At 36.6% G+C, this 18,189-nt stretch overlaps 1 protein-coding gene across 2 annotated transcripts in view; it reads right to left on the bottom strand.

The window, feature by feature from the left end:
* LOC122015982 (probable polyribonucleotide nucleotidyltransferase 1, chloroplastic) overlaps window positions 1-18,189 on the bottom strand; it is a 56,618-nt gene that overhangs the window by 12,844 nt on the left and 25,585 nt on the right. For both annotated transcript variants that reach the window (XM_042573103.1, XM_042573104.1), the window contains exons 11-13: window positions 4,505-4,579; window positions 2,876-2,989; window positions 1,811-1,903 (exon numbers count right to left, since the gene is read on the bottom strand). In XM_042573103.1, coding sequence (XP_042429037.1) covers window positions 1,811-1,903; window positions 2,876-2,989; window positions 4,505-4,579 — 282 coding nt within the window. The remainder of the gene's footprint in view (window positions 1-1,810; window positions 1,904-2,875; window positions 2,990-4,504; window positions 4,580-18,189) is intronic.

An 18,189-nucleotide genomic window follows, 5' to 3' on the forward strand; every position in this document is an offset into this window, starting at 1 on the left:
TTATGTATTGGTGTTGTTATCAGAATCGCTGATGATGCGCAGGTCAGGTTGGTTTTCTTCACCATTTTGCACCTCTTATCCTGTGTGATGTGCAGGAGTAATTAATAGTGCCAACAAATTATAGTTGCTCTTATTTTAAACACCAATCCTGTGCATGTGATAAATAAATGGTATCCTTTTTCATTAAAAGCAGTAATCTTCTATTCTCTCAACTAACATTTGTTTCTTTAAACAGGAGCCTGTGGAAGCTGTCCTAGCTCAACAACAACCATGAAGATGGCATTGAACAAGTTCTAAAGCAAAAGTTGTGGTGAAGCAGTCAAGGTTATCCAGCAAGTTGAGGAGGCCAATATTGAAACAACTGTCGAAGTAGGTAGTAACTTTTGTAAGGGAAAGAAAATGATAAGCGAACAAATAATTGGCAGCTGCCGATTTTTTATTATTCATGCCTCACATCAGGCAGTAAATAACCATTTGGAAATATTATTGAGACCTGCTATCAGAAACTACGGAGGTATCATAGAAGTGGTTTCTGTAGAGTGTGGGGATTGCAGCGTGAGGTACAGTGGGCCAGATTCAATAGGCAGTGGCATCAAAGCAGCCAACAAGGAGAAATTTACAGATATCATCAATGTTGTATTTGTTAACTGAATATAAATTGCACTGAAATCTCTGAAAGTGGCAAATGCAAACAACAGTTATTTTTGTTGCTTCTAAGATGTGAAACTGGAATAAAAACATGTATCTATTACAATTTTGAAAGTTCTGATTCTTGTGATGGCAAAAGTTCTGATTCTTGCGAGTTCCTTAGCCATCACACTTTCATGTTCAGTTACCTTATTTTTGTCACAAAGTTTGTGGAAATTCGTTAGCAGGCATATTTTGTTGACAATTTTTTGAACATTGTTATCTAGGTGTATATTGTTTATATATAATATTTTCATTAAAAGGAGGATAGAATTTTGGAAAAATTACACATTTGTCTTTTTTACACCCAGACCCGATTTTAAAGGGTCTTGGCATCTTAAATTTTCATAATAAATTACATCGAGATTCTCTATTTTTTAAAAGATTTATAAATCCTCTATATTTTTCTCCTTATTTTCTTATTATTTTAATTTATTTTTCAAATTTGGCACTAGCACTTTCTTCTTCTTTTTTTAATTCTTCTAACTTTTCATTTCACACTAAATTGTACTATTTTCTAATAAAAGTCTTTAAAAATTTTTAGTTTACCACCTAAATTGTACATTTTAATTTTATTTAGAAATTTTACACCATACTCATAATTTTATTATTTCTAATTATTTCCAAATATAATTTAATTTTACTTTTATATGTTTTCACATAAAATAATATTTTACACCTCATTAGAAATTTTTATTTAAGCATTAAAATTCATAGATATCAACCAAAATCCAACGAAAAGCAAACTCCATTTGCCCCGAGTTGAGCTCATGACCAAGGTAATACAATAAATGTTCAACTAGGTTATACACTAAAACCTCCAAACAAACAAGTTTTTATTGCATTACATAGGATTGAACTAAACAACATTAAGTTATGTTTTATTCCCTATAACCTTGGTTATGTAATTACTAGCCAAGGTTATGCATGATAACTTGAACCAAACGCACCCTAAAAGTAAAAAACATATAAGAAGCAACTCTCATCATATCTTATAATTGCTGTGACAATTGAATTAACATGTAATGGTCAATTAGCATGATCACATATATAAAACAAAAGAAATAATATTCTGCTCAAAGATTATTTAATAGACATGAATTTCCACAGAAATAAGACACACCTGAAGATAAAATCTCTTTAGTTCTTCTGTATCTACCAGATTATCTATTCTTTGTGCCATTTGCTTGTCTCCAAGAGTGACCACTGCAAGTGACTGAAAAACCATAACGTCAAAGGCAGATTTCATGAATCTCAAGAACATCCTTCTATCTGAAAAACATGGAGAATTGCCCCAAGATTAGGGCTCATAAAGTTGAAAACCCAACTAGAGCCTTTTGGTTGAAAATGACCAGCAAGTAACTTTGTCTAAAAAAATACCACGTTTTTTGTTTTTGTTTTTAACAAAAATATCTAGATGGAACAACAGCACAAACAAAAAATCCTTTGCAAAGCATATTCATGGACAAAATTTGGGATATCATTATGTGTATTTATTGTTTTTGCAATCATTTTTAACAATATTTTTGAACTTTTTACAGTTTCAAAGTATGTTTAAAACTTCATAAGTATTTTGAACCATGATTTGAATGGTATACCAAGCCCAGTAAAACAGTCGAATATCTAATAAATTACAAGAACTCAAATAATAGTTAGCACAGACAATGTCTCCCATGTCATTGTGCCAATAACATTTCTTGTTGATGAATGTCATTTCACCTCTTAGCACACTAATCGATATAAATTGAGATAATATTTTTTTTAAGTTTGTGTCAATACAAAAATAATATCAAAATCAGGCAATGCCAGATGGAAAATAAAATTTAAATTAAGTATATAATTATCTTATCTTCTTTTTTTTCTTCATCCTTCCAGGTCTAATGTTTCATTGACACTATACATCAAAATATCTGCATGATACTAAAATAAAATAGTATTATTCCACTCAAAAACCAAAATATTCGCACCAATCAAGATTGAACCTCGGAAATTACTATTGTTCAATTAATAAAAGAAAAACTACTCACCACTATGTGATCACATGGTAACAACTAAGCTATACATTAATTCCCAGCTGCCAGTTAAAGCTTACTTTAACATGACTCAGCTAAACAGTAACAAAAAGAAAAGACATATGAAGAGAATCTTAATGCTGAAAACTGCAAAGTAGAGCTTTAGTTCACTTTACCTGTGTTTCTCCACGAGTGAACAATGCACTTCCATGTGCCCTAGGAAGTAATCCACATTGTGAGTTTATTGGGCGGATTTCTGTTGGTGTTCGACCATCACTACGTCTTCCATCCTGTGCTTGGAAGTGTATAAAAACTTTAACAAAGCTAAAAAACATGAGTTAAGAATGTGATAGTAGATGTTCGCCATTCTTGAGTTTCGAATTTAAGGAATAGATGAATTGATTAATTAACAGAGTAACGTTGAAGCAGATAATTTAAAGGACATAATGTAAAAAGACTACTGATGTTGAGTAGACAAATTGTACGCTGAGAGAGATCCAGTATTATAAAATATTACTTTAGAAGTAGTAACTGTCATGTACATTTAAAGCATGAAGTAGGCCAGGAAAAAGGTTATAGGAAACAAAAACATAATCTAAATTAAAAAATATCTTCAAAACAATTTATACGAGCACAATCAATACAAGGACCATGAAGTGATTTTCTTGAGAATAATGCAACCAAAAGATGTTTCCCATTATCTGATTAACCAAAAAAAAGCCTGCAACAAAGACTCAATTGTCCAAGTTTGAGTTATTTTTCACACTATTGATTTTGTATTTTGCATTTAGGTTTTCATAGAAAGAAATGTTATCCAATGCAATTTGTACTTATACTTTAATATTTGGTTGGTTACTTGTGTGTTGAAATCGAAATGAATCAGGATCAAATTGATTTGGATAGAGATTAAATTACAACTCAAATTTGGTTTATAGTTGGATTTGATTATTTAGGATCAGACCAAGTGATGGCACCATTGCAATTAATTATATCTAAGATGATATCCTTTCTTTTCCATGTGATTGATTATGATTCAACTATATGTTTGATTGATTGGAATTTGCTGAAGTGTGTAATTGAGGGGTGGTGAGTGGCTCCTTATGCTCACTGTGATCAAATTAAGCTTTAATACTCCCATTATCACACATAATAATATATGATAGTACTTTATATCAATAAAGAGTATTAGCTAAACTCCCAAAAATCACATCGATATTCAATGTTCTCAAACTTAGCAGTAAGATTGTTATTATCACACAATAATAATTTTCCAACAGATCCTTCTGAGCCAACCAACGATTCAACTCCAAAATAAAAATATCATGTCAAGGCACAATCTACAACCCCTCTTTCTATCTCAAGGTTATATCAGCGATTAGGTTTGGTGGCCCATCGTGTGCTGCAAAAGTTTCTAACAGTTGTGTGTGTGCGTGCGCTTAAGATATTGTGTATGTAGTGGAGAAGACTATGGCATATTATATGTCAAGGGACAGATCAATCCATGTCAGAGAGAAAATGTGAGGGAGTTGGTTTATTGTGATTTTGACCCAAGAGAAATGTAATGTATTTGATGTGGGTAGTTGATTGAGCTACAAAGTATGCTGATTAGGTCACATTTTATGTTGGGGTTAAGAGTATTCCATCTTGTGGAATTGTGTCTGGATCTATAGGACCTATTTGCCTTCTACAAATGTGGATTTTTGTTCTTATTGGAATTCACATTTTTGGATCTTGTACTTCGTCATGTGAAAGCATAAACAGATTCAACATGTATGTAAACTGCATCGGTATAATGAAAACAATACCTCCACAATCCGCTTCCTGAGAAAATTGGATGAAACTTCTTTAAAGACCAGCTTCACATCAACTTCAGAGAATAACTAAATTATGACAAGATAGACTATGTTAAAGATGTAGAAGTATAAGAAAGGGGCATATAGAACAAAATTATTTACATAGAAGCAAGGATTTGTGTAGATCAATAGAAGCTAAATGCACACTCTTGCAAAGCAATGTTGACAGTGTTGGCACACTGTCAATTCTTTTCTCAGTTAAAATTGAACATAAAGGTGAGGCAAAATACAAGAGAGAATGGTTTCTGAAATAGAAGGATATCAGCCTAATCCATGACTACATTGCTTTGACAAAACAGTCTCTTTCACCATGTCTACTCAAGCTAATAAGAGCAAGCAAATTTCCCAATGTCAAATCCAGTTAATGCATGTACTTTTTACCTGTTAGCACTTGACAAGATGTTCACCTACAAGAATTCCAATGATAAGAAAGAGGACAAAATAGGATGACTGTTGTTCTCCATTCGCACAAGAAGAAAAAAAAAGAATAAAAAGAAGGAACCAAATGTCAGTCCCAAATGTCAGTCCATATATTAACTAAGTTAAGAAAGCAAAATTGTCATATCAAAGACAATATGTATATTCCAAATCTAATTAGACATGACTCAAACTTGATAATTAACTAAGCAATCTAATGAAGAAATCAAGGCACTCAACCGACCACCAGCTAGTAGGTTACAGATCAACATACGTGCAACAAATACTTTAAAAAACAATTGCAGGTGGACTTTGTTTGGTATCTACAATATCTATTCTAAGAGTACCTAATATATATAATACAATGTCATCTAGTATAAGGTCATTGATTAATGTGCTTGAAACAAATATTTCAAAAATACAGTTCCAAGTGCTCTTTGTTTGGTATATACATTATTTATTCTAGGAGAATCTAGCACCTATATTCAAATACAGCCAGTGAAGACGGATGCAAATTCCTAGTTTATAGTAAAACTTGAATTGTGGAAAGCAAAATGCAGGAAACTAAAGGTATAGATAAGTAGAACAAAAATTGAATAAAAGAAATGCAATTTCAATTAAAATAAAAAAAAATGATGGAATAATTAAGAGGGATGTTCATGAATTGAAATCCTTGTAATTAAAAGCACTAAATATCTTGCATCTTCTAGCATTCATGTGAAAGGAATAGATGATGAAAGAATAGAGGGTTGAAATGGAGAGAAGCTTCTCTCGTGTCATCATCACATGCCCTTCAAGATAACAGAAATTTTTATAGGGTATCGTTCTGTTCTGGAACTCCCCCCATGATGACCGGTCATGGCCGGTCCCAAGCCCGGATAAAGGAGGAGGGTTGCGTTAGGTTGCCAGCTAGTGTCGAACTATGGCAAATATTCAATGAATGAATCCATTAAACTATTGTACTAATGCTAGGTTGTTCCCCGGAAGGAACGCGTTGCAGAGTCCGACTGTAACGTCTTAGCAAGGACCGTTACATCTCCAGAACTCGGGTGTAGTGAAAATATGGAAGAGTTCGTGTTACAGGGTCCGACTGTAACGTCTTAGCAAGGACCGCTACATCTCCATGAGAACTTGGGTGTAGTGTTAAATAGGCAAAAGTTCTCACACCATAGGTTAGATAAGAACAAATATGATAGGAAAACTAATAATCTAAGATTTGGAACATGGAATATAGGAACTCTCACTGGTAAATCAATGGATGTAGTAGATATGATGATTAGGAGAAAAATTAGTATTTTGTGTGTACAAGAGACAAAATGGATAGGCGAGAAGGCAAAGATGATAGAGAACTTGGGTTTTAAGTTTTGGTACACTGGAAAGAGTAAAGCAAGAAATAGAGTGGGTATCATTGTAGATAATTTGTTAAAAGATGAAGTTGTAGGAGTAGTTAGAAAAGGAGATAGAATTACAGTCCTTAAGATAATAGTGGCGAAAGAAACTATGAACATAATTAGCGTATATGCACCACAAGTAGGATTAGATGAAGCTACCACATCAAGGTTTTGGAAGGACTTAGATGAAATATTACAAAATATTCCACCAAATGAAATGATTTTAATAGGAGGTGATCTAAATGACATGTCGGAGTGAAAAATGAGGAATATGAGAAAGTACATGGGAGTTATGGGTTTGGAACGAGGAATGGAAAACTATATTAGATTTTGCGATAGCATATGACCTTATATTAGCTAATACGTAAAAAAAAAAAAAGAACACTTAGTCACATTCAAAAGTGGGAATAATAAATCGCAAATTGACTTTCTTATGGTTAGGAAGAAGGATAGAAAGATTTGTAAAGATTGCAAAGTCATCCCTGGAGAAAGCTTAACTACCCAACATAGAGTAGTAGTGTTGGATATACGCCTCAAACATAGTATCAATAAAAAGAAAATATATACAATTCCTAGAATTAAGTGGTGGAAGTTAAAGGATAGGAAACAAAATATATTTAAGGAGAAAGTAGAAGTACAAGCATTAGGTGTAATATACGATGACTTGAATACGATATGAATAAGATGGTATCAAAGTTGAAAATAGTAGCCAGGAGTGTACTCGGTTAATCAAAGGGAGGTGCATTACTAAGTAAAAATCTTGGTGGTGGAATGAGAAGTATAGGAGAAAGTGAAAGAAAAATGAACAATCTATAAAGAATTAAATATTTGTAAAAGCAAGAAAAATTTTAAAAATATAGTAACCAAGAAAGAGGCTAAGAAAGTAGTGAATGAAGCTAATAATGAAATTTTGAACACTTGTATCAAAAATTGAATATAAAAGAAGGGGAAAAAGACATTTACAGAATAGCAAAAGCGAGGGAGAGGAAAACAAGAGATCTTATCAAATAAAATGTATTAAAGATAAATGAATAGGATATTAGTTAACAATAAGGAAATAAAAGAGCAATAAAAAGTTATTTTCATTAATTTTTAAATGAAGGTTTAGATGATCAACTTAACTTTGGTAATTTAATTAGGTCAAATGAGCATAGAAATTTTAATTTTTATCGTAGAATTCAAACTTTAAATGAGATGCACAATAGAAAAGTCGTTGGACCAGATGATATTCCAATAGAGGTATGGAAGTGCTTAGGGAAACAAGGTATTGAATGGCTTACAAAATTATTTAACATAATATTGAAAACGAAAAGAATGTCTGATCAATGGAGGATAAGTACTCTAGTTCCCTTATATAAGAACAAGAGAGACATACAAAATTGTGCAAACTATAGGGGTATTAAACTAATGAGTCATACTATGAAACTTTGGGAAAAAGTAATAGAAAAAAGATTAAGGAAGGAGACCAGTGACAGAAAATCAATTTGGGTTCATGCCTGGAAGGTCGACAATAAAAGCTATACATCTCCTTAGACAATTAATTGAAAAATATCGGGAGCAAAAACAAGATCTACACATGGTATTCATTGACTTAGAAAAAGCTTATGATAGAGTCCCAAGAGAAATTATATGGAGAATTTTAGAAAAGAGAGGTGTTAGCATAACATATATTGAACTAATTAAGGATATGTATGAGGATGTTGTTGGAGCAATCTTGCTCAAGACATTACTCATTGTTGATGTTTGGTTAAAATAGTTTAAGCTAGGCATTAATTGTGATCTAACATAAGTATTGAGTGAGCAGATACAAAGAAAAGACCAAGTATGAAGTTTTGGCAAGGAAAGATCCGAAGGTGTGATCTATTGGCAAAAAGGAGACTTAGCATGACGGAGCCAAAGGTAGCCCTTGAAGGCAAGCGCAAGGATGAGGAGTCGTGGAGACAGAAGCATCCTAGGGGCGTAAGGCTGAGGGAAGGTGCTTGGAGGCTTGAAGTCTAAGCTAAGGAAGTAAATTCAAGTGTATAAAATAATGTAAAACTGAGACGGTACAAACTGCTGTAAATTTCAGAAGTATAAGGTACCAGTCGACTGGTACCAAGGCACAGAATGGACAGAATGTCGCCAGGGTAATTGGAGGCAAGTACCAGTCGACTAGTACTGGTACCAGTCGACTGGTAGATGACCGTTATGAAGTGGCGGCTCAAAATCTCGTCAAATCTTTAGTGTCGTTAAAGCCCATCAGTCGACTGATAGGTATACCAGTCGACTGATGTCGGGAAAACTATAAAAGCAATTCTTAGAGCTTGGAGATAACCAACTGTTCTAAAACCGAAAAAGTGCTCATCAAGTAATCCTCAAGCCTACAGATACTCATACTCTTCCTTCTGATCCTAACTTTCACTTTGTAAAAGGAAGAGGAGATTGTGTAAGGGTTTCTCCACCTTCGATTGTCATTCGAGAAGGAGAAGTTTATAGTGGAACTTCATTGTGTGGGTGTGTGCGCCTTGGATTAGTCACCTCAAGGAGGTGGAGACCAAGTAAACAAAGGGAGTTAGCATTGAACTTTTGTTTTCATACTTGTTCATTTGTTTCCTTTATCTTCCACTAACAAGTTGTAGGTCAAAAGCGAAAGAAAGGCTATTCACCCCCCCTCTAGCCGAACACAAAGGTCCTAACAATTGGTATCAGAGCAAGTGACGCATCGGAAGAACTCATCGTCAACCGAAGCATCGAAATGGCGTTTCAAGAGGGATATAGCACCGCTAGACCACCCTTCTTTGATGGCAATGACTTTGCATATTGGAAAGGTAGAATGGAATACTATTTAATGAATGATATTGAGAATTGGTTTAGTGTTGTAGATGGGTTTGAAAAGCCGAAGGATGGATCGGGAGCACCTCTTCCTACCAAGGAGTGGACAAAGGAGATGGCAAAGAAGGCCCAAGCTAATGCAAGAGCCACAACAACCCTACAATGTGGACTTTCAAAGGAGCAACTAAGCAAAGTAGGACCGTTCGATTCCGCCAAGGAGCTTTGGGAGAAACTCATTGAGTTAAATGAAAGATCAAGCGAGTCAAGAAGGGCCAAGAGAGATCTTTTGTTGGGACAACTTCAAACCTTCACTATGAAGACAAATGAAACCGTAAGTCAAATGCACGGTAGATTCAAGGAAATAGTAAATGGTCTTCATGTTATAGGTGAGAAAATTGACAATAGGGACCTAGTAAGGTATGTTCTTCAATCTTTCCCTAGAACCACCTTATGGGCCTCAATGGTTGATGCGTATAAGGTTTCTAGAGACCTTTCTTTAGTTAAACTTGACGAAGTATTTTGCGAATTTGAACTTCATGAGCAAGCTAATGCGGTTTCAAAAGAGAAAGGTATGGCTCTTGTTGTAGAGAAGAAGGAAAAGAAAAAGAAGGAAAAGAAGGTGGAATCCTCATCATCCGAATCCGAGCAAGAATCATCGGATAGTGATGATGAAATGTCGGCAAGTGAAGTGGCTCACTATGTCAAAAAGATGATGGGAAGATCAAGAAAATTCACAAGAAAGAATGTGAAGAAGATGTTTCAACCCTCAAAAGGTAAGAGTAGCCAAAGTTCAAACTTTAATACTAATGTCACTTGTTATGGATGTAACAAGAAAGGACACATCAAGCCAAATTGCCCGGAATTAAAGAAGAAAGAAGAAAAGGAGAAGAAGAAAAAGGAGAAAAAGAAGGAAGCCATGATGGCCTAAGCTACATGGGATACACCAAGCATTGACTCATCGGATGAAGATGAGCTATGCCATGTTACTCGACATATGGCCTTTATGGCTTTTGAAGAGGGCAAAGATGAATCAAGTCAAGAGGAGGTGTCAAGTGAAGAGGAGTCATCAAATGAAGAGGAATCAAGTGATGATGATGAGGTAAAAGAATCTCCCAAAGTAGAATTTCTTTACAAAACTATTGCTCATCTCAAAAATGCTTTTGTTAAATCACAATCTAAGGTAAAAACCTTGAAGGGAAAGCTTAAGCTTATTAAAATTGATGCATGTTCATCTAGTGAGTCAAGCATGCTCAAGGAAGAAAACGAAAAATTGAAGAATGATGTGATTGAGTTAAGAGCATGTCTAGTGAAGTTTACAAATGGATCCAAATACTTAGATATGATCATTAGAGACCAAAGAGCCGTTTACAACAAAGCCGGTATAGGATATAGACCTAAAGAAAAGGAAGTTGCATACATGTCTCTAATTAATGGCACTAGAAGTGATAGAAACAATGTTAAGAAGAATGCTAAAGGAAAGGCAAGACAAGCTTGGGTGCCTAAGAAATATTTGAATGATATTTCCGAATCAAGTGCATGGGTACCAAAGAATTGTGTGTTTTATGTTGTCTAGGTAGAAGAGAAAAAGGATGCAAGTATGTGGATTGTGGATAGCGGTTGCTCAAGACATATGACCGGTGATGTGAGCAAGTTCTCCACAATAAACTATATAAAGAAAGGAACGGTATCATTTGGGAATAGTGGGAAGCTCAAGATTATAGGTAAAGGTACAATTGAGGTATCACCCACAATTATCATTCATAAAGTCTTGTTGGTTAAAAATATGGGATTTAATTTGCTTAGTGTTAGCCAACTATGTGATGCCGGATATAATGTAGAGTTTCACCCAAATAAGTGTATAGTTAAACACAAGAATCTTGAGAATGTGATGCTAGAAGGATTTAGAAAGGCAAATCTCTATTATGTTGATCTTTCATATGCTTCTAACCCCTCTATTAAGTGTTTGATGTCAAAAGAAGAAGAAGGATGGCTATGGCATAGAAGACTTGGACACATCAACATGAAGAACATAGCCAAGGTAGCCAAGATGGAGCTAGTTAAGGGGCTACCAAAAATCAAGTACATCAAGGATAAACTATGTGATGCATGCCAAGAGGGTAAGCAATCAAGGTCATCACATAAAGGTAAAACCTTAACTAGCACTTCATTACCATTAGAATTATTGCATTTGGATCTTTTCGATTGTCATAGAACACCCTCTTTAACGGGTAACAAATATTGTTTGGTAATAGTAGATGACTACTCTAGATATACTTGAGTTCATTTCTTAAAACACAAAGGGGAAACTTTAGAAACTATCATAGGGTTTACCAAGAGGGTAGAAAATGAAAAGAACATCAAAATTGATAGAATTAGGAGTGATCATGGTGGAGAGTTCGAGAATTTGAACTTTTCTAAATTTTGTTTGGATAACGGTTATAAACATGAATTTTCTTGCCCAAAAACACCTCAACAAAATGGTGTAGTGGAGAGGAAGAATAGGGTCTTACAAGAAGCGGCTAGGACCATGCTCAATGCATACTCCCTACCTAGCTATTTGTGGGCCGAAGCGGTTAATTCCGCATGTTATATCCAAAATCGTGTTTTGATTCATAAGTTTTTAGGGAAAACACCATTTGAGTTATGGAATGGCACAATTCCTATAATTCACTATTTTAGGGTCTTTGGTTGTAAGGTTTATATTCTCAATACCAAAGATGACTTAGGAAAATTTGATCCCAAGTCTAATGAGGGAATTTTAGTTGGATACTCATCCACTAGTAGAGGATATAGAGTATACAACAAAAAGACTCAAATGGTTGAGGAATCGTCTAATGTTGAGTTTGATGAGTCTACTAGGACTTATCCTAGAAAATCCTCTATTGACAAGGATATAATTGAAAATAATCAAAACATCACTCAAGAAATGCAAAATCTACAATTAGGGGGGTATTGATCTAGGGGGAGAAAGAGATGGTTCGGATGATGAAAGAAACAATGTAAACAATGATACTTCCAAAAATGATGATTCCATTACCCCAAGGACCTTAAGGCACCATCAAGATCATCCTATTAATCAAGTAGTTGGAGATGTGGCACAAGGGGTAAGGACTAGATCCTACTTTAGGGATCATACTAGTCAAATTGCTCTAATATCACAACTTGAACCAAAAACAATTAATGATGTTTTACTTGATACGGATTGGATTTTAGCAATGCAAGAAGAGTTGAACCAATTTGAAAGGAGTGATGTATGGGAGTTGGTTCCAAGACCTAATGGGAGTACAATCGTCACAACAAAATGGGTTTTTAGAAATAAGTTGGATGATCAAGGGAGAGTCACTAGAAATAAGGCTAGGTTGGTAGCTAGAGGTTTCAATCAAGTGGAAGGACTTGATTATGATGAAACCTATGCTCCGGTAGCTAGGTTAGAGTCCATCCGAATATTATTAGGATATGCCGCTTACATGGGTTTTAAACTCCACCAAATGGATGTAAAATCGGCTTTCTTAAATGGTTTCATTAAAGAAGAGGTTTATGTAGAGCAATCACCCGGATTCGAAAATATAGATTGCCCAAACCATGTTTATAAGCTTAAGAAAGCATTATATGGGTTAAAACAAGCACCTCGGGCTTGGTATGAGAGACTTTCATCCTTCCTAATCTCCAAGGACTTTAGAAGAGGAACAATTGACCCAACATTATTTCTAAAGTCTAAGGATGGGGAAATTTTTGTTGCACAAGTCTATGTTGATGACATCATTTTTGGTTCAACAAATAATGAACTTCTTCATGACTTTATCAAACACATGGAAAGTGAGTTTGAAATGAGTCTTGTTGGAGAATTGAGTTTCTTTTTAGGATTACAAGTCAAGCAAACTAGCGAAGGAACCCATGTTTACCAAACCAAATTTGCTAAAGAACTTATTAAGAAATTTGGGTTGGAAAATGCTAAAGGAGCATCTACTCCTATGGGGACTAATACCAAGATAGAAAGTGATCAAGAAGGGAAATTAGTTGATCCAAAACTATATAGGAGCATGATTGGTAGTTTGCTATCCCTAACCGCTAGTAGACCGGACATAATATTTGCCGTAGGAATGTGTGCAAGATACCAATCATGTGCCAAAGAATCACACTTAGTAGCGGTAAAGAGAATTTTGAGATACATCAAGAGTACCCTTAATGTAGGTCTTTGGTATCCTCGGACTAGGAATTTTGAGTTGATTGGGTATACCGATTCCGATTATGCGGGTTGCAAATTAGATAGAAAAAGTACTAGCGGTGGTTGTCAATTTCTTGGACCTTCCCTTGTAAGTTGGAGTAGTAGAAAACAACCTTGTGTGGCCTTATCCACAACCGAAGCCGAGTATGTGGCCATGGGTAGTTGTGTAGCTCAATTGCTTTGGATGATGCATACTTTAGAAGATTATGAGTGTCACTATTCCAAAGTTAAGGTGTTGTGTGATAATATTAGCACCATCAACTTAACCAAAAATCCTGTGCATCACTCTAGGACAAAGCACATTGAGGTGAAGCATCATTTTATTAGAGATCATGTGGCAAGAGGAGACATTGAACTACTTTATGTTGAATCTCAATCTAATCTTGCCGATATTTTTACCAAGCCTTTGCCCGAAGTAGAGTTCACCTCTATTAGGAGGGAACTTGGTATGTGTCTTGTAGAATAGTGAGTATAGCATCGCATGTTTTTACATCACATTATGTTTTTTTTTTTTTTTTTTCTTCTCACATAGCCCTAAGGAGCCTTGCTTGTGTATTTCTTCAATTAGATACCATGTGAGATGTTTAGGATGATGTCTTTGGTTCAACATGTTTGTCATGATACATGACTTTGGGCCAACATGACATCTAGTCACATTAATCCTTAAGTGGACCAATCATTGGGAAGGCTTGTGCACAATTAATGTGTACATAGCTCTTTGAACATGATTGGATATTTCTTTCAAATACAAATATCACAACCTATTGTATGAAATTTAAGTTGATATGGAAAATACCATATAAAGAGGTGTAAGAAAGAAGCCTTGTTCTAATATAGGTACAGCACCTATAGGGAAGTTCAAATTGGGACTTTCACTCAACGATATACTACATAATCTAACTAGTGTTAAAGCATGTGTCAATCTTAGGATCTATGATAGACATATTTTTATACATATTTTTCCCGAATAGACAAGGTTAAAATATACTTCTCCACCAAATTTGAGAATTTTTGGAGGTTGGTATAATTATCTGTAGGTTTCTGAAATTCGGGCAGAATAAGGCCAGAATTGGTATCAGTCGACTGGTTCAGGTACCAGTCGACTGGTAACAGTGACTTTTGCGAACAGAATGATTCTGTGGGTTTCTGTTTTAGGCACCAGTCGACTGATGAAAGCATCAGTCGACTGGTACTCGCGTTTTTATATATCCTTCCGCGTGCAGTGGCCCGATGGAAACCCTAGTTTCATCTGCCGCCTGGATTCCAGCGCAGCTCGTCGCCGTTTCTTGTCCTCTCCGGCCGCCTAAACCTCCTTCTCTTTCTCGATCTGTCCTCATCTTCCCTCATTGCTCAGTTTTGTTTCTCCTGCGGCCTCTCAACGCCCGTCGGCTCGTGTCCTCACCACAACTTCTTCTTCCTCGGTTCTTCCTTGATTTCGTGGCTATGGAACGAAGGTAATCCTTCTCCCTCATCTTTTCTCAAGATCAAGTGTGATTTAACCCTAATACCTTGCTGTTTTTGCTGTTTTTGCTGTGATTCTATGCTCTTCTCCCTGTTTTGGGGTTACTTTTGGATCATATGTATTGCATTACCACATTTAGGGTTAGGCAAAAACGCAGGGCTGGTGAGGGAACCTCCCGGCAGTCTGCTCCCGTTCCCTCGGGGGATCGATTCCGATCCGCGGCTACTAATTTCGCTATGATACCCTGTCGGTATCTGAATCAGACCTATTTTACTACAATTGTACCAGATGTCATGGAGATCATTCAGTATTTTGGTTTAGATAAGTTAGTGCATTGCACGCATTTAGTCAATCTGGATTTATGTAAGGAATTCTACATCAATTTGCATCCTAGAGGTAGTGGAGGTCATACATGGGTATCTCATGTAGGTTGTGTCGATATTGAGTTCACTCCCAGCATTCTCCAGTCTTTTCTAGAGTGTCGGGCTTCTGAGAGCTCCTTTACGTGTTTTCCTACAGTTGTTGAGCCATTCACCGATTCACTCTCTCATTTGTCCATTGAAGTGATACATCAGTATTACTTCAATGCCCCCCGAGCTCCTCTGCGGCGCATCTTCAATGCTACCCGTATGTCTGCCCGCAGCAACATCCTTTATAAGGTTGTTATTGGGTGTATCTTACCTATAGTCACTCGGGGGCAAGCCAAGATTCGGCTGCCCCATCTGGTCATGATGTATGCTTTGGAGCACCGGCTCGACATCAACATCGCTCTTCACGTTTTTGAGTCCATCGTGCACTTCTCTAGTCCTTCTAATGAGAAGTTGTACATGCCTTACTGTCACATCCTGACGTCTTTCTTTGCTTCTCGGGGTCTCGATGTCATGAGGGGTCAACTGCATCAATTATCTAAGGACTATGATCAGATTGGGGCCCGCCAGATGTCTCTTGCAAGTATTGAGAGACGCCAGGGGGAGATGGTATGGCGTGCTCAGGAGGCGGATGATTCTGACGCTGAGGAGGCTGACGTACCTCCTCCTGCATTGGCACCGCATCCAGTCCCTGTGACTGTCGAGGCTCGATTGACTCAGCTGGAGGAGACAGTACGCCAGGGGTTTCAGGAGTTTCGGGGGTTCCGACAGGATTGGACTGCTTCTCAGCAGCGTCAGGCGGATATGTATGCGATGCTGCAGCGCTGGGATCTGACATACCAGGCTCCTCCACCTCCTCCCAGTGATGATCACTAGGACTATGATTCTGGTTTTCTTTGTGTGTTGGTGTCGAGATGTGTTTTGGCTTCGACAGTGCTATATTCTGTTCATCTCGAACATTTAGCTTCCTGACTATGATGTACGCCTGGTGTTATGACATTATGTGACTCGTGCTTATTTTCTTTCACTGCTGCTTCTTTTTCTCTTTCTTGTTGGTTTGTAAGCTCCTTTATATTCGCATATGTCTTCTTTTATTATCTGTCATTTGTTTCTTCCTATCACTTGCTCTTAGACAATATCATGGATTAAGGGGGAGTTGTAATTTTTTGTGTGTGGCAAAAAGGGGGAGATGTGGATATCTTAAGATTAGATATTTTGTATGCTTATGCTTCATTCATGATTCATGTTATATGAAGATATTTTGTATGCTTATGCTTCGTGAATATCATCATACTTTCTAGATGTTGTATATTTAAAGACCTAACTTAAACACATTTTGCCAAACATCAAAAAGGGGGAGATTGTTGGAGCAATCTTGCTCAAGACATTACTCATTGTTGATGTTTGGTTAAAATAGTTTAAGCTAGGCATTAATTGTGATCTAACATAAGTATTGAGTGAGCAGATACAAAGAAAAGACCAAGTATGAAGTTTTGGCAAGGAAAGATCCGGAGGTGTGATCTATTGGCAAAAAGGAGACTTAGCATGACGGAGCCAAAGGTAGCCCTTGAAGGCAAGCGCAAGGATGAGGAGTCGTGGAGACAGAAGCATCCTAGGGGCGTAAGGCTGAGGGAAGGTGCTTGGAGGCTTGAAGTCTAAGCTAAGGAAGTAAATTCAAGTGTATAAAATAATGTAAAACTGAGACGGTACAAACTGCTGTAAATTTCAGAAGTATAAGGTACCAGTCGACTGGTACTTATACCAGTCGACTGGTACCAAGGCACAGAATGGACAGAATGTCGCCAGGGCAATTGGAGGCAAGTACCAGTCGACTGGTACTGGTACCAGTCGACTGGTAGATGACCGTTATGAAGTGGCGGCTCAAAATCTCGTCAAATCTTTAGTGCCGTTAAAGCCCATCAGTCGACTGATAGGTATACCAGTCGACTGATGTCGGGAAAACTATAAAAGCAATTCTTAGAGCTTGGAGATAACCAACTGTTCTAAAACCGAAAAAGTGCTCATCAAGTAATCCTCAAGCCTACAGATACTCATACTCTTCCTTCTGATCCTAACTTTCACTTTGTAAAAGGAAGAGGAGATTGTGTAAGGGTTTCTCCACCTTCGATTGTCATTCGAGAAGGAGAAGTTTATAGTGGAACTTCATTGTGTGGGTGTGTGCGCCTTGGATTAGTCACCTCAAGGAGGTGGAGACCAAGTAAACAAAGGGAGTTAGCATTGAATTTTTGTTTTCATACTTGTTCATTTGTTTCCTTTATCTTCCACTAACAAGTTGTAGGTCAAAAGCGAAAGAAAGGTTATTCACCCCCCCTCTAGCCGAACACAAAGGTCCTAACAGATGTAACGACCAGAATAAAGACTTCAGGCGGAGTAACTGAAGCATTTCCAATAAAGATAGGGTTACATCAAGGATCAGCCCTAAGTCCCTATCTTTTTACACTAATTATGGACGAACTCACTGCGCACATTCAAGACACAGTACCGTGGTGCATGTTATTTGCAGATGATATTATTTTGATATATGAGACACGTGAAGGAGTAAATGCTAAGCTAGAATCTTGGAGGGAAACACTAGAAGGGAAAGGTTTTAAGCTTAGTAGATTAAAGACAGAATATATGGAATTTAAGTTTAGCAATATTAGAAATAATGAAACAATTGTTAAGATAGGAGAGGACGAGTTGCCCGGAACCGAGAGATTTAAATATTTAGGATCATTTTTACAAAATGATGGAGGGATTGAGAGAGACGTCTTACATAGAATATAAGCAAGCTGGGTGAAATGGAGGGGAGCGTCGGGTGTTTTATGTGACCGTAAAGTACCTCTTAAACTTAAAAGTAAGTTCTATAAAACCGTTGTTAAACCTGCTATGTTATATGGAGCTGAATGTTGTGCTATGACTCGAGCACATGAGCAGAAGATGAGAGTTGCAGAGATAAGGAT

This window comes from Zingiber officinale, chromosome 8B (genome assembly GCF_018446385.1).
Source record: "Zingiber officinale cultivar Zhangliang chromosome 8B, Zo_v1.1, whole genome shotgun sequence".
Lineage (NCBI taxonomy): Eukaryota > Viridiplantae > Streptophyta > Magnoliopsida > Zingiberales > Zingiberaceae > Zingiber > Zingiber officinale.